The 17,408-nt window shown below is 40.1% G+C and overlaps 1 protein-coding gene across 2 annotated transcripts in view; it reads left to right on the top strand.

Annotated features, from left to right (window-relative positions):
- CSE1L (chromosome segregation 1 like) overlaps window positions 1–15,377 on the top strand; it is a 46,734-nt gene extending 31,357 nt beyond the window's left edge. For both annotated transcript variants that reach the window (XM_045444301.1, XM_045444300.1), the window contains exons 13-25: window positions 47–131; window positions 1,995–2,056; window positions 3,207–3,343; window positions 4,469–4,572; window positions 6,219–6,316; window positions 8,944–9,094; window positions 9,462–9,670; window positions 10,053–10,150; window positions 10,252–10,337; window positions 10,700–10,781; window positions 12,134–12,280; window positions 13,336–13,567; window positions 15,152–15,377. In XM_045444301.1, the coding sequence (XP_045300257.1) occupies window positions 47–131; window positions 1,995–2,056; window positions 3,207–3,343; window positions 4,469–4,572; window positions 6,219–6,316; window positions 8,944–9,094; window positions 9,462–9,670; window positions 10,053–10,150; window positions 10,252–10,337; window positions 10,700–10,781; window positions 12,134–12,280; window positions 13,336–13,567; window positions 15,152–15,241 (1,581 nt within the window). In that variant the 3' untranslated portion in view covers window positions 15,242–15,377. The remainder of the gene's footprint in view (window positions 1–46; window positions 132–1,994; window positions 2,057–3,206; window positions 3,344–4,468; window positions 4,573–6,218; window positions 6,317–8,943; window positions 9,095–9,461; window positions 9,671–10,052; window positions 10,151–10,251; window positions 10,338–10,699; window positions 10,782–12,133; window positions 12,281–13,335; window positions 13,568–15,151) is intronic.
- Window positions 15,378–17,408: the final 2,031 nt, after the last annotated feature.

Raw genomic sequence — 17,408 nt, 5'->3', positions numbered from 1 at the left:
AGAAATATTTCATTTTATTTTATCATATTAAAAATTTGTTTTTCAGCATGGAATTACACAAGCAAATGAACTTGTAAACCTGACTGAGTTCTTTGTGAATCACATTCTCCCCGATTTAAAATCAGCTAACGGTGAGTTGGGGGGGGGGGGGGGGTGGATTTTTTTTTTTTTAATATATTTTGAGAGAGAGGGAGAGAGAGAATCCCAAGCAGGCTCCATGCTATTAGTGCAGAGCCCAATGTAGGACTCAATCCCATGAACCCCATGGAGTCCAGATCAGAGCTGAAATCAAGATTTGGGACCCTTAACTGACTGAGCCACCTAGTCTCCCCTGTTAAAAATGTTTTTTATACAGCTTACAACATGTTTTACTTGCAGTGGTATGTATGTATGTATGTATGTATGTATGTATGTATGTATGTATGTAAAGTAATCTCTACACCCAATGTGGGAGTTGAACTCATGATCCCCTGAGATCAAGATTCACGTGCTCTTACCAGCTGAGCCAGGCCAGGCACCCCTGCTTGTTATTTTATACTGCAAAATAACTAACATTATGGCAAAAGTCATAACGGATTCTGCATCACCATGACACTCAAAAAAATGGCTCCTATCCTTGTTGCAGTTACTTCTTTTACTGAATAAAATCTCACATGGTTTCCCCAGATCTTGCCCAGTTGAAATGAACAGTCTAAAGAAGATGTTGCTTGTGTAGAAGGAAAATGGGAACAACTAAAACTAAATTTGTAGCTCAGCTACAAATTCCTATAGGAATTATACTTTAGTTTTCTTTTCCTTCTTACTTAAAAACTAAAATCCTACTCATACGTTGACCTTGAGAAACTTAATAGAAGACCATGCCCCCATCGTCTTCCCCAAGGGAAGGGGAAAAAAAAAATAGTTACAGAGAGGGAGGGAGGCAAACCAGAAGACCCTTAAATACAGAGAACAAACTGAGGGTGGATGGGGGAGGGGAGGGCGGGCAGGAGAGGGGAAAATGGGTGATGAGCATTGAGGAGGGCACTTGTTGGGATGAGCACTGGGTGTTGTGTGTAAGTGATGAAGCATGGGAATCTACTTCAAAACCCAAGAACACACTTTACACTGTATGTTAGCCAATTGACAATTTTAAAATTTTTAAAAATATTTTTATATTTAATGGCAGAAAAAAATAAAAACTGAAATCTTAAAAATTGAAGCAAATTTAAAGTACTTGAAACTGAGTAAGTCTTAAGGATAATTTTCTATGTTTATGAAAGTATGTTGATTAAGATACCTTATGTATTCCCCCCCCCTTTTTTTTTAATCCCTTTTTAAAAAACTTTTGGGGGTACCTGGGTGGCTCAGTTGATTAAGTGTCTGTTGATTTCAGCTCAAGTCTTGTGGAATCAACGCCAGCATTGGACTCTGTGTTGACAGCATGGAGCCTCCTTGGAATTCTCTCTCTCTTTCTCTCTATTAAAATAAATATTAAAAATAAAGAAAGAAAACAATATTTTTGTATGAATTTTTAAATACACTAAAAGGGAGAATATTTTAATGTACCTTGAATCTGGATAGATTCAAGAATTTTTAATAATTGACCAATATTCTATCTTTTTTACTAATTTATTTTCCCATAATTAGAGTAGTTTAAAGCAAATCCCAGCGATTGCTCACTTCGGTAGCACAAATATTAAAGCAAATTCTATCCAGAGACACATACTCTTGATTCAGAATAGCTTCCTTTCTAGGAAGAAGTTGATACATGGTCATTAGTTTGTGGTCCTTCAGTTATGTAAGTAGTACATGTTCATTTGTAATGAAACTTAACAAGGGGAAAAAATACAATTACTCATAATCTTACTAATAACTACATAGTAGATCTTTATGTAATTAAGTTTCAGTTACTTGACATTTTGGTTACCAAACTGTTTCAAAGATCCAATAATGTCACCAATTTGGGAGTAGTGGTCTTTAGCACTTAAATAACTATGGCTTTATTTTTTTAATAGTGAATGAATTTCCTGTCCTTAAAGCTGACGGTATCAAATACATAATGATTTTTAGGAATCAAGTAAGTAGCTTTTGAATTACATGTTTTATACCAGTTAATCTCTTAAGAGTTTTATTGTATACCAGCTTCTCTCCCTGCCATGCAGTCATACTTGACATCCACATCTAACAGAATTAACAATAACTTCTTAAGAACTTAGTTAGGATCCAGACCATGCTTATTTTTCTCCTTTGTCTCAAAAATATCATTATATAGTGATTTTAATAAAAATTGGGATCCAAACAAGGTACACACATTGCTTATGGTTGATTGTCTCTTATCTCTTATTTTACAACAGAGAGGTCCTCCTTCCCCTTTCTTGTGACTATTAGTTCTTGGAGAAACCAGTCATTTGTCTTGTGGAGTTTCTCACATTGTATTTTTGGCCAATTTTATTCTCGTGTGTTTATGGTTTTACTACATAACTTGTTTCCACAAAAATTCTGTAGTATTTTATAGGCTTGAAATTTTATTTCTATAAATGATATGCTGTAGGTTTGGTCTACAAATCTTGTTTTTTTTGTGTGTGCTTAACATTGTTTTTGAGAGTTACTCATTTTAGTAGACGTAGTTCATTTTTTAATAGTTGTGTAGTATCCCATCATAAGAATATGCCACAGTTTATTTCCTATGGATGATTCTTTAATTTCTTGATTTATAATTTTTATGTCTTTGGCAGGTAGTTACCAGGGTTACATGCAACCTTGTGAAGCTGTTCTATTTTAAAGAGTAATGAATGGGTGTTCTAAATTTTTAGAAGCTTCTAATGAAGATTAGTATTCTTATCTTTGCCCCCACCTCTTTTTTTAGAAGAAAAAATGAGGCACAAAGAGCTTGAATAACTTTTCCAAGAACTACCTGCTAGTGAAAAGTATAATTCTTAGTAGTAATGAAATTAGTGTGCTTATCCATATTATTTTATGGTGTGCTTCTTTTTTTATCTGTAAGATTTTACTCTAACCGTAGTTTAATGCTCAGAGGAGAATAAGAAAAGTTAACATGAATTGAATCATTACGTGGAGATAGAAGTTTTAATTTCTCAACCATATCATCTCCCATTGTAACAGCTGAAAAAACACTTTCTAGAATCGTCAAGCCCTTCTATTCCAGTTGTCTTTTACTCTAAGGTAGCACCATTGAGTTAAAGCTTGCACGTTACTATGTTTTTCAGGTACCGAAAGAGCATCTTTTAGTCTCCATTCCTCTCTTGATTAATCACCTTCAGGCTGAAAGTATTGTTGTCCATACTTACGCGGCACATGCACTTGAGAGGCTGTTTACTATGAGAGGACCTAACAACGCCACTCTGTAAGTATTTGATTCTAAGCAATTTTTATTTTTTCAGCTTGGGGTGGGAACTGTTCTGTGCTGTCAGAGATCTCTTTGACTATATTCATAATTTCATTAGTAGTTTGAAAAATAAATGTGTACTTTTTCCTCATTTATTTATACTGTGTGTCAGTCTAGAAGGATGAAGCAGTATGTTACGAAGATACATAATGGCAAAAAGTTAAACAGGAAATCGGAGCAAAGGGAAATAACGGGGTAAGGTTACTAAAAGGAAATAGGTGTCAGAGGATCCTATACAGGAATTAAGGAAGCTCCTGAAATTTATGTGCTGTCTTCTGGCAAACCAAGGCAAAGAGAGGAACTTGGTCAGTTAAAATTTTCGGTGTCCTTGAGATTGAACTTAAAACAGTTCCTCAGAAGGCATCTCAGAAATGGGCCTTCATTAAGGGAGTGGTCTTAGCACCGTCACGCGACAGTGTTGTTTTTACCTGGTGTTTTTACTCATTGCGGAGATACGACATAGCTGAGTGAAAGAAAGCTACCTAGGTGGTAGCTCTTCTGGCCTGATCCGAGGATAAATGTAGAGGGATGGACGGTCTGCAGATCTTTCAGGCCATTATCCACCAGTGTTATTTCTTGAAACTGAGCTTTGGGTGAGAGATGGAAAACAATTCTAGGTTCTTTTCTTCATCAAGAACTTGAAGTACACATCTTCTCAGTGACCAATTAAGGGTTGAAAGGACATCCTCTGAGGTGAGTCAGACCAGTACCTGTCTTCAGGCCCGGAATTCATGCAGAAGTTATGAATCTGTTCCACCTCCGGGAAAAACAAATGACTGAGACCCTGAGAGTCTGAGTACTGTTCTCGACAGTGATGGATAGGAACCAAGGACGACCTGAATGGCTTTAGATGATGTCGGGTTTGCCTGGCATTTGGTTTGTGTTTGATCACAGATGTGCCCTTTTTAGGGACTTAACATGAACACATGTAAACAGTTACTTTCCTAAGCTGTCAGCTGATTATCAGTGGTGGGAGATGGCTTACTCTTATGCCAAGAAGTGTGATTTAGTGGTTGCCAAGGGTATTCCAGAGTGACAAGCTCAAGAGTTGGCAGTGACTGAAAGCTGTTTTTTCATCTATAGCTTTACAGCCGCAGAAATCGCACCGTTTGTTGAGATTCTGCTAACAAACCTTTTCAAAGCTCTCACACTTCCTGGCTCTTCAGAAAATGAATATATTATGAAAGGTAGGCCGTTCCCCTGGTGTACAGACTATAAGAATCCCGTCTCCAATTACAGGGGTAAATACTGAGTTGTACTTCAGGTTTCATAGTCCATGGACCAGATACTGTTGGCTATGAAGTTGGTAGGTTTAGATATCTTTACGTGGAAAATGTTTGGTTTACTATTATATTAAATCAAGTGTTTTCAGAAAAAAAGTCTACCCTAGTTTGATGTAGATACTCCTCTTGTTAAAAAGTAGCAAATTCCCTTCTTTACCTAGATTGAATTTGGGGGCAGAGCTCAGATCAGACATTTCTTGGTGGCATGCTAGGTTACATCTTTGCTGTGCAACCTGGATGCCCTTGAGAGACTCCACACAGATCCGCCTTCATAGAGCTACTGCCGAGGACACAGGCAGCTATAAACCATCTGCCCGGTGCTACATTAGGAGAGTGTCGTGCGGACAGCTCTGACTTGAGGGGCAATTTCAGTCTTATTCACTGTCACGTTCCAAGAGCCTAGCTGTGTCTGACTCATAGATGTTTTTCAAACAAACTGTCCCTCGTGGCCAATCAGGGCCCCTGGCATGTGTTGTGTGTTTGTGTGTACACGTGTGTTTATGTATGTGGATAGGTGTGTATCCGTGTGTGTTTTCAGTATCGTTCTTTTCCCAACAGTAATGTGTGATTACTGTTGTTTAATGTCCGTTTCTGTGAGGTTAACTGGCATGTGGTCCCATTACTGTGTTCCTGGACTATACAAGGAGCACCTGTATGTAATACCTTCTCAATGAACATTGTTGGATGAATGAGTAAATGGACTCTGCCAGCCCAGAGGAGGGGAACCGATCCATCCTCTAAGCCCCTTAAACTGAGCTCAGGAAAAGCTTTCTCTAGGAAGTGAGGGATAAGCAGTGGTTAGCTAGTTGGAGGTGAGTCTGCTTCAGGTAGGAGAAGCATCCACAAAGTTGAGGAGATGAGATGATGACTTTTTGTGCTCTCTTGCTTGGCATGTAGTAGTGGCTGTACTTAGTAAACATCTATTTTACTCATGCAGAAACAGTTATTTATATTTTAAGCTTAGTAATCTGTACAAAATGTTTTTAGGCATTTATTAATGGGCTGTATTCTTGCAGTATGGAACCTCCATAGCTTTACATGTATTTTTAGATTTTTTTTAGGCTCCTAATCTCTCTTTTTGTGGGGAGATGGGCAGTGGCCTTTTCTCAGTTTTTGGTGGGCTGTGATGTGTCCATTAGGCTAGGGCTAAACATTTCCTGCCACTGATTTCTAAGTGAAAGACACTGGAAACTGCACTCCCTTCCAGCTACTGTCGTTCCTCCCCGTCCCCTCCCCCAGTCATTCTACCCTTTTTCCTGCTCTGTGTCTGCCTCTTTAGTCACTTACTACTTTTTCTTGTCCCTTTTTTAATTCTTTTAAGCCTTAGGCCTTCTGAAAGTAATATTTCCTAGCACGCTAGATTTTGTTGTCAATCCCTGGCCTAATTTTAAGATGAAAGGAAAGTTAGATTATTTTGAAATATAGAGAGCTATCTGGGGGTTACTTGAGGGTCTTAAAGTTTTGGTGATGAATCAGTGGACTTTTTTTCCTTAATCACGATTTTATTCTGAAGTTTAACTATTTACTTTTGCTGTTTTTATATTTTACAGCTATCATGAGAAGTTTTTCCCTCCTACAAGAAGCCATAATCCCCTACATCCCCACCCTCATCACTCAGCTTACACAGAAGCTATTAGCTGTTAGTAAGGTAACAAGATCAGTTTTAAAAGTGCAGTTGCTTTTTAACTTACGCTTCAAACTATTTGAGCCTCAGAATTCCCTGGCAATAGACTGGGCATAAGAAAAGTTCCCTGAATTCTTCCTGACCAACAATTAACACATATATGAGAAGTGTGGAGAGTCACTAGATTGGAGACCTAGCAGCACTCGCCTTTAAGTGCAGGCCCAGTAACTTGATAATGTTTCGTTTAATTTATTCTCACTTTAAATTTTTTTTTTTTTTCAACGTTTATTTATTTTTGGGACAGAGAGAGATAGAGCATGAACGGGGGAGGGTCAGAGAGAGGGAGACACAGAATCGGAAGCAGGCTCCAGGCTCCGAGCTGCCAGCACAGAGCCCGACGCGGGGCTCAAACTCACGGACTGCGAGATCGTGACCTGGCTGAAGTCGGATGCTTAACCGACTGCGCCACCCAGGTGCCCCAATTTATTCTCACTTTAAAAGTAACGTTTCATTGAGGCGCCTGGGTGGCTCAGTCGGTTGAGCGTCCAACTTCGGTTCAGGTCATGATCTCACAGCTCGTGAGTTTGAGCCCCGTATTGGGCTCTGTGCTGACAGCTCAGAGCCTGGAGCCTGCTCTGGATTCTGTATCTCCCTCTCTCTCTCTCTCTCTGCCCCTAACCACTCGCATTCTGTCTCTCTCTCTCAAAAATAAACATTAAAAAAAAAATTAAAAACAAAAAAGTAATGTTTTATTAAATAAAATTGAAAAAGTAAGATGACTGATCTTAGATGGAGGAAAACAGACTTTGTACCAAGTGGACACAGAGGCTACTTACTTAGACTTCTGTAAAACGGTGCAGACCTTTGTGTCTGGTCTTCTTTTTTTTTTTTTTTTTAATTTTAAAAAAATGTTTATTTTTGAGAGAGACAGAGCATGAGCAGGGGAGGGGCAGAGAGAGATGGAGACACAGAATCCGAAGCAGGCTCCAGGCTCTGAGCTGTCAGCACAGAGCCCCACGTGGGGCTCGAACTCACAGACTGCGAGATCATGACCTGAGCTGAAGTCTGGCACTTAATCAACTAAGCCACCCAGGCACCCCTGGTCCTCTTTATTCTTATTTCCCCCAAGTAAATTTCATTCCTTTGATTAAAAATTTTATAGATAATTTGATTCCTATTTGTTGACACTAAGTTTTAGAAAATAAAAGTCCTTTTAAGGCTGCCAAAACTCCTTTTTAGAGCCTGTTCCTAATTACTCTATGGAAAGGAGATAAATTCTTGGAACTGTTACAAGGACTTTGGAGAAGGATCATTTTCTCACTGGGTTCTGGGTAAGGGTGTTGGACTGCTTTGGGCCTTGGAGGATTAAGATAGAAGACACATTGGGGCCTCCCCCAACCATCTCCTGCGTTCATCTACTTTCTGTGGTAGCCTTCGAGAAGGATTTCGTTTGAAGGAAAACAGGGTTATGTTCCTTTAAAAAACATTGAAAACCACTGATAGAAAGGATTGTCACTCAGGGGTGCCTAGTCGCTCAATCGGTTACGTGTCCGACTTCGGCTCAGGTCATGATCTTGCAGTCATGAGTTCGAGCCCCACGTCAGGCTCTGCACTGACAGCTCAGAGCCTGGAGTCTGCTTTGGATTCTGTGTCTCCCTCTCTCTCTGCCCCACCCTCGCTCGCTCACTCGCTCTCAAAAATAAGCGTCAAAAAAAAAATTAAAAATATGGGGCGCCTGGGTGGCGCAGTCGGTTAAGCGTCCGACTTCAGCCAGGTCACGATCTCGCAGTCCGTGAGTTCGAGCCCCGCGTCGGGCTCTGGGCTGATGGCTCAGAGCCTGGAGCCTGCTTCTGATTCTGTGTCTCCCTCTCTCTCTGCCCCTCCCCTGTTCATGCTCTGTCTCTCTCTGTCCCCCAAAAAATAAATAAACGTTGGAAAAAAAAAAAATAAATAAATAAATAAAATTAAAAATAAAAAGGATTATCACTCTGTAGATATAGATATTGAGGCCCATAGAAGTTAAGGTTTGCCTAAGGCGTCCCACACAAGGCTAGTGGCATAACCAGGACTTAACATGTCCCTGCTTGCTTCTTCCACCACTGTTTATAGTGATGGCTCTAGAGCACATGGGTTTTAGACAAGTTCCTTACAGCCCTGGGAGCTGATGCTTGTGTAGTAATCTCTCTGTGACTCAGAGGTATTTTTCGTGGTGGATTTTGCCCATTAAAAAAAAAGGTGAGGTGGGGTGCTTGGGTGGCTCAGCCGGCTGAGCGTCCAACTTCAGCTCGGGTTATGACCTCGCGGTTTGCAAGTTCAAGCTCCTCGTCAGGCTATGTGCTGACAGCTCAGAGCCTGGAGCTTTCTTCGGATTCTGTGTCTCCCTCCCTCTCTCTGCCCCTCCTGTGCTCGGTCTCTCTCCCTCTGTGTCTCAAATAAAAAATGTTTTTTTTTAATTCCGAGCAAAAAGGCAGTATTTTCTGAATTTTAAAGTTAATTATAAAACTTCAGCATATATGCAGGCAAGTGTAATCAATGCTTTAATACTGATTTTTTAAAAAAAGATGGCCTTTTACTGTGTTCTAAAAAGGGTAGGTGTGTTTTATTTTAGATATTTAATATAGTCAGTAATAAGCTTTCGTTTTTAATTTCAGAACCCAAGCAAACCTCACTTCAATCACTACATGTTTGAAGCAATATGTTTATCCATAAGAATAACTTGCAAAGCTAACCCTGCTGCTGTTGTAAATTTTGAGGAAGCTTTGTTTCTCGTGTTTACTGAAATTTTACAAAATGATGTTCAAGGTAAGTTAAAGGAAGTTACTTTCTTCATTACCGAATACAACTATTTTTTAAAAAAGATTTTTAATGTTTATTTTTGAAAGCGCAATCGGCGGGGGTAGAGTGGGCAGAGAGATAGGGAGACACAAAATTCAAAGCAGGCTCCAGGCTCTGAGCTGTAGGCAGAGCCCAATGGAGGGCTTGAACCCACAAACCATGAGATCATGACTTGAGGGGAAGTCGGATGCTCACCTGACTGAACCACCCAGGCGCCCCTGAATACAGCTATTAAAGGGGTTAATAGAATGCAGCCTGCCTAAGAGGTGTGCGCCTTTTGTATGGGAGCTATTGCTTTCGAATCTGACAGCTCTATGTTTACTTTCATCAACAGAATTTATTCCATACGTCTTTCAAGTGATGTCTTTGCTTCTGGAAACACACAAAAATGACATCCCATCTTCCTATATGGCCTTATTTCCTCATCTCCTTCAGCCGGTGCTTTGGGAAAGAACAGGAAACATTCCTGCTCTAGTGAGGCTTCTCCAAGCATTCTTAGAACGCGGTTCCAACACCATAGCAAGTGCTGCGGCTGACAAAATTGTGAGTGAATTTATTTTGATGTAAGTTTCTGAGGTAGCTGAGAGAAACTGGGGATGGTAGGTTTTTTTTTTTTTACTTCTTGATTTAAAATAAATACAACAGTGAGGAAAGGAGTAGTAGAAAATATTAATGTAGATTTATTATTGTAATAAGGTATCCTTTAATTATCTCCATGCTGGAAAATAAAGAGTCCAGTAGGTTAATTTCAAGATCTTAACTTTAAGGGCTTATTGCAATGGGATATTCAGAAGTAAGAACGGAAGCAAAAACACTGATTATTCTAGCATGCGCCCTTTTCCAAGACATCACCTATTTAACATGTAACTTTTGGAACAATTAATCCTTGTCTCTTTAACTGATTATTTGATTTAATTTGTTGTAGCCTGGGTTATTAGGTGTGTTCCAGAAGCTAATTGCATCCAAAGCCAATGACCACCAAGGTTTTTATCTTCTAAACAGTATAATAGAGCACATGCCTCCGTGAGTATGAGCATAAAACATCGCTGTAGGATTATTCAAGGACTGTTAGGTGCTGAGAAGATGCCTAATTGATACATTGTTTCTTTTATTCAATTCTTCAGTGAGTCGGTTGATCAGTATAGGAAGCAGATCTTCATTCTACTGTTCCAAAGACTTCAGAATTCCAAAACAACAAAGTTTATCAAGAGTAAGTAAAATCATTTGGCTATTCCTACACAAATAATGAAGGAAAGTAGCTAAAACTCCTAGACTTTCTGGTTACATATAAATGTTTTATCAAGTTATAAGCTGTCTATATACAATATTTTAAGATGTTTGTATTCTCCAAACACTAAATCACTTTGAAATATATTGTGTTCCAAAGGTTTAGGTATCAAAACATTTTTTGTCTGTACTGTATGTTAAATTGTATAAAAGGCAAGTACTGATGCCACAGTTAGCCATTGGTTTTAATGATCAGGAATATTTCACTTGGAGGACTTCAGTGGTGAATTGCTTGTTCAGCACAGTGAGGCCTCTGTACTGATACTCTGTATCTCTTTTCAACAGGCTTCTTAGTCTTTATTAATTTGTACTGCATAAAGTATGGGGCGTTGGCACTGCAAGAAATATTTGATGGTATACAACCAAAGTAAGTTTGTTTTTATTATTTATTACAATTTATACAATTAAATTTTCTTTAAAGTTTATTTTGGAGAGAGCATGTGCATGAGTGGGGAAAGGGCAGAGAGAGAATCCCAAGCAGGCTCTGTGCTTTCAATAAGGAGCCCACTGCAGGGCTCTGTCCCACAAACCACAAGATCATGACCTCTGCCAAAACCAAGAGTCAGACGCTTAACAGACTGAGCCACCCAGGTGCCCCTATAATTTATTTATTAAAGCAAAAAAATGGACCTTTTTTAGCACAAATCAGTATTCCTATTTTATGCATGGTTTTATAGTTCTTGGTGGAGTTATAGTATCTTTGTGGTTTTCAAAATATTCTTAGGACTGTTGAGTAGCAAGGAAAACCCCTGCAAAACATTTTTCTCCCCCCATCTCTGCCAGCCAGTGTTCTGTGTTATTGATGGCCAGGGTTGTCTCCAGGAGCTTGCTTTTCACTTAGTGTAGAGACAGAGTATAGTTTGGTAGTATTTCCCATTTAATAAGGAAAGGAAGGATAGAAAGAAATGAAAGAGAACAATTTGGAGAAAATGATCAAGGTAGCTCCTTGTATTGGTATTATATCCCCAGAATTCCAGATTGCCTAAAATGTCATGCCAGAAAATATGCTTTCCAGCAGTAGAGGTTTGTGAGGAAATCTGTTTCATGAACTGCTAGTGGGTGCCTACACTGGTATGATCTTGCTATAGAGGAAAACCTATGCACACTTTTATTTTATCTAGAGCTAAAATTTCCAGTATCCTTGATAACCCACTATTTCCACTTCAGATACTTGTGGTAGAGTATACACTGAGGATTTTGCATCATTTAGTACCATGAAAAACTTTACTTTCAGGTGTCTGCAAGAACATATTAGAATTGTTGGCCAAATCATTGTTTTAATGTATCTGTCAACTTTCACATGATTACGGGTGTGTAAACATAGAAGGTTGGGAAGTTTATAATCCAGAAATGTTAAAAGTAGTTACTGCTGGATAGCGGGGTGATGGGTAATTCATTTTCTTCCTTCCTTTGCTTTTCTGTTTTCTAATTTTTCAGAATTTCTTAATTTTTTTTTTAAAGTATATGAGACAAAGAAAAGTGGCCATGAAGATTCTCCTTGAGCACAGTTGTCGTTAGTATTTCACAGAAGTTGTTGGTGGCATTTGGCCACAGAGTCGAGGCCTGAGGTTTTGTTGTTGTTTTGTCATCTCAAGGACTCTGCCATTCAGTTGACCAACTTGTTATTTTGGATTCTCTTATATTCCTAAGGAGTCAGTGTAAATAACATTAAGAATTTCACAGTATTATGATAGTCTAATGTAAAATTTGTTTTAATAGAATGTTTGGAATGGTTTTGGAAAAAATCATTATTCCTGAAATTCAGAAAGTCTCTGGAAATGTTGAGAAAAAGATTTGTGCAGTTGGAATAACCAAATTACTAACGGAATGTCCCCCAATGATGGACACAGAGTATACCAAGCTATGGTAAGTAAAGTTGTTAGAAATTACAGCTTCCTTTCCTTATGACTACAAATTCAAATAAGCTTATTTTCTTGAGGGCTAAGAATTGGATTCTGATCTCGGATTCTCCACTAGCAACCATCAGATCCAAGACAGGACATGTGGGTACTTCGGGGCCTAGAAGGAACTTTGAATTTTTTTTTTAAATGTTTGGGAGCGAGAGAGAGGGCAAGCAAGCAGGGGAAGGGGTAGAGACAGTGGAGAAGAGAACCCCCCCCCCCATTCCTCCCCCCGCCAATAGGCTCTGCACTGCCAGTACAGAGCCTGACATGGGGCTCAATCCCACAAACCATGAGATCATGACCTGAGGCGAGATCAAGAACCAGATGCTCAACTGACAGCCACCTCGGCACCCCTGGGCCTAGAAACCTCTTGTTGCTGCTTCCTTAACTTTACTAGAGGAGGGTTCATGTGTCCCTTTGAGAATCTGGTGAAAGTCCCTGGTCTGCATGATATCTAGGACTGTTCATGACACCCAACCAAACTGGCTTAAATCTTTAAAAGGAGATATTGGAGCACGTGGGGGGCTCAGTTAAGCAACCGACTTCGGCTCAGGTCATGATCTTGCAGTTGGTGGGTTCGAGCCCTGCATCAGGCTGTGTGCTATTAGCTGGAGCCTGCTTTAGATTCTGTTTCCCTCTCTTTCTGCCTTTCCCTTGCTTACACTCTGTCTCCCTCTCAAAAATAAACAAACATTGAAAAAAATTTTCTTTTTAAGGAGAAATTGAATAGGCTACGAGAAGACATCGCATGCTTGTGCTTGTTGGTGTCTGGTATTCCTGGCTTTTCTTGACCTCTTGCATCTCCTTTCCGCATTTGGGGCTCACTTAGGCTGCCTCTTCCAGAAAGGGATCTGATGATTTGGGGCTTTTTTTTTCTCTTCTTCCATTTCAAAGCTACCTTACTGTTCTGTTCTTTAGACTGTGGGTCTAATTTTGCATCTCTGAAGAACTGCTGTTTAAGCAAATACTTCTGAAGAGGTAAACAATTTTTCATCTGTTTGCTTTCTTCAAATTCAGGACTCCTTTATTACAGTCCCTGATTGGCCTTTTTGAGTTACCTGAAGATGATACCATTCCTGATGAAGAGCATTTTATTGACATAGAAGATACACCAGGGTATCAGACCGCCTTCTCACAACTGGCATTTGCCGGGAAAAAAGAGCACGATCCTGTAGGTCAAATGGTCAATAACCCCAAAATTCACCTGGCACAGTCACTTCACAAGTTGTCTACCGCCTGTCCAGGAAGGGTAAGTGACTGCTGTCACAGAACTCTAAGTCGTGGAGACTTTTTTGGGAAGCCAAGAAGGTAGCAGTTACTCTGGCGCATGTCTTCACTGGTCAGTGTGATCAAACATCCCACTGAATTATAGTTAGGCCTTAATTTTCTTTAGTAAAATGATGTGCTAGAAATAGATTTTATGCAAATAATTTTCTTAAAGTTTTAGTTAAGTAATCTCTATATCTGACCTGAGCTTCAACTCAAGACCCCGAGGTCAAGGGCCACATGTTCTGACTGAGCCAGCCAGGTGCCCTAAAACTCTTTGGATAGAAAAATGTGTATTTCCCAGATTAAAATAATCTTTTACTGCAGGCATATATACACGCACACACACACGTATATGTATATATAAATGGTTTTTTGGGTTTTTTTAGCCACAACATACTCAAAAATTAAAGAGTGGATCATGGAGTAAACCTAATAATGGCTGTAGAGTTGCATTAGCTAGCACCTTTTACCAAATCTTCTAGATTATCTGATAAAATTTTTGTTTTCCATTGTGTTATGGAAAACTTCACACAGAAAAACAGCATAACAAACCATCATGTGCTGACCTTTAGAAATGATCAGCATCCTGCCAATCATGTTGCATTTGTTTCTCTTTGGGCAACATGTCATTTAACCCACATGTACTTTATTTTTTTTTTATTTTTATTTTTTAAAAATTTTTTTTTTCAACGTTTATTTATTCTTTTTGGGACAGAGAGAGACAGAGCATGAACGGGGGAGGGGCAGAGAGAGAGGGAGACACAGAATCGGAAACAGGCTCCAGGCTCTGAGCCATCAGCCCAGAGCCCGACGCGGGGCTCGAACTCACGGACCGCGAGATTGTGACCTGGCTGAAGTCGGACGCTTAACCAACTGCGCCACCCAGGCGCCCCTAACCCACATGTACTTTAGAAAAAGTCCTTGTTGGGGGTGCCTGCGTGGCTCAGTTGGTTAAGCGTCCGACTTCGGCTCAGGTCACGATCTCGCGGTCCGTGAGTTCGAGCCCCGCGTCGGGCTCTGGGCTGATGGCTCAGAGCCTGGAGCCTGTTTCAGATTCTGTGTCTCCCTCTCTCTGACCCTCCCCCGTTCATGCTCGGTCTCTGTCTCAAAAATAAATAAACGTTAAAAAAAAAGTCCTTGTTGGTCCGTGATGCATATATAGTTTTTAATATCACAGTACCTCTACCACACTGAACAGCAGCAATTCCTTGTGGATCTGCTTTTGAGACCTGTCCAGTTTTTTTTTTTTTTTTTGAGAGAGCGAGGGAAAGAATGAGCTGGGGGGAGGTGGGGGCAGAGAGAGACACAATTCGAAGCAGGCTCCAAGCTGTCAGCACAGAGCCTGACACCAGGCTCAAACACACAAAACATGAAATCATGACCTGAGCCACCCAGGCGTCCCGAGACCTGTCCAACTTTGAAGGCATAAAGCAGTTGATCTCCTTATAAATCCCAGTAAGAGCCCTTGGTGACGGACTGTGGTGGTTCTCCCATAGAAGACAGGGCTTGTGTTGGTTTGTTAGGCTCTCCAACAACTAGCATGTGTGTTTTCCATCTCTGGTAGGTTCCATCAATGGTGAGCACCAGCCTCAATGCAGAAGCGCTCCAGTATCTCCAAGGATACCTTCAGGCGGCCAGTGTGACACTGCTTTGAACTGCATTTTCCAAATTGGCTAAGCCTGGGAACGTTTCATAGACGTCAGAGTACAGCTGCATTTAAGCAAGTTTTCCTTTTGAACTTGTCACAAATTCCATCTTGTAATGAATATTAAATGTTGCTTTAAGCTGAACCCTGAGCAAATTAGGTGGTTTGTATGATCCTAAATGTAAGTGGCTGACTTTTCCAGTTTGCAGCTTCAAGGGACAGGTATTAATAAGTTCAGTACATGATCATGATGAGCATCTGCATTGTTGGGAGAACTTTAAAATTGTGACGGACACTGAGCGTGGAGACTTCTTTCTGTTACTAAATCCTTTTGTTTTGAGGCATTGCTGTTTGTGTTTCTCTCATCCTTTGTATTTTTGTCTGTTTCCTTAAGCTTTTATTGGAAATGTAAGTGAAGAATCACTGGTATAACTTGCCAAGAAATGCACATTTCAAGTTTGAAATCTGTAATCAGCAATAAAAAAAAAAGCCCCCTCAAATATGTATCCAAGAACATCTTAAGGACAGGTTTTTGGTGCTGATAACTTAATAATGAAGAATTTAACTCAAATTCAAACTCAGATTAGTTTTTCCTTACCTGGGAAAAGGGAACATTAATACAGATTTGGAGCTTATCTATTAGAACTTTTCTGGACCTGTTCCCAGGCGGCAGCATGAACTCTAGGCAGATGGTTTCCTCTGGATGGGAGAGAAATGCTTTGCCTGGCTTCACGAGGCTGTCCCATACTCTAGACAGTGTAGGAGTCTGCTCTTACTCAAAGCATGTCTTCTTTGCAGATCGGAGGTTACTTAGAACTTTGCAAACCACAGCATCTTAGAACCTGAGGTCGAGGTGAGTCACAGGAATGGGTATATGCTAGCAAACAAGGCTGCCTGGGCAAGTTCCGTGACCATTCGTTTTTAGGAAGTAAGCAGACTATCTCATCTGAGAGGCACAGTTTATTTATGCTGGAATTGTTGTCCATGTAATGCAGATTAAACTAGAATCTCATTCTTCACAGATCACTGATTTCTTTTAAAATTCAGGTACCTGACTTGAATCCTTTTTCTTCACGTTGTTTTTGTCGTGTTGCTTGAGAAATTGTCCAGCTTAATTGAAGTGTTCTTGTCCCAATCTAATCACTTTTGTTTTGACATAGTGACAGAGCATTAAATTATATTACTATGTAAGTGGTCATCGGCGGAAGGATATTGAGATAGTATTGGGATCTACTTTTAAACTACACAGTCTGGAGTGGAAAACAGTCGGTGGCGATGGTTATGTTTGCTGCTTACGTAAGCTCCAAGAACGCCTTTTTGGCTCTTTGTGGTGAGGCTGTCGTGGAATAGTACATACTGCTGCGGCCAGGGCTCACTACAGCATCTTAAACTTGGAGGACTGATCAGGTTGTGAACTGTTTCCTTTTAAGATCATTTCTGAACAGGAAGACTGGTACTTAATTTCTTTTAGTCTGGCATGAGTTGTTAATTCTGTTGAGGTTTCTTATTCCATCATCTGAGGGTTTATCTATTTAGCTTTTAAAGATTTTTGAAATGATTTGTCATGAGTTTCTGACAGGCCTTAGTGACTTCCTCAGTGGTGAAGCATATTCTTTGTGGTTTTAAAGATTTGGGTTCGTACTTTGAAATAGGGCCAATCTGGTTTGAATTACTCTGCCACGGAGTTGTGTGACTTCGAGCAAATTACCCAGTCTTCTGAAAAACAGTAATAAACACTTTCAGGATGGTGCAGAGACATAACGACGTACTCAAAGAGGAGAACATATATAGAGTAAGTACTAATAAATAGAAGCTGCTACTTAATTGTTCATGGTGGGGTTGAGGACCAGCAGGGGGCCTAGCTGGGAGGAAGTGTTTGTTACTGAGCAGTGCAGAACACTGCCCTATCTTACCAGTACTCTAGGAGCTCTGGGGTGTGGGAAGACTTTCCAGAAAGGTCCTGGCCTAGGTAAGGCATGCACTCTGACCATGGTAGTTTGAGACATGGGGGAACTGTAGCTAAATTGCAGAGTTCCTCATGAGAGTCTCCTGCTGGGCCCATGGATTCCTTTATGCACATCTTCCCTTTTAACAACCTGATTTTTAAAAATAACATTTCTGATTATAAATGTATATAAAGATCCTTCATATTCCTGCCTTTAAATATTCTGGTCCC

This window comes from Leopardus geoffroyi, chromosome A3, assembly GCF_018350155.1.
Source record: "Leopardus geoffroyi isolate Oge1 chromosome A3, O.geoffroyi_Oge1_pat1.0, whole genome shotgun sequence".
Classification (NCBI taxonomy): Eukaryota; Metazoa; Chordata; class Mammalia; order Carnivora; family Felidae; genus Leopardus; species Leopardus geoffroyi.
Note: the sequence above shows the minus strand (reverse complement) of the source record. Positions and strands in the feature narration are given on the sequence as shown.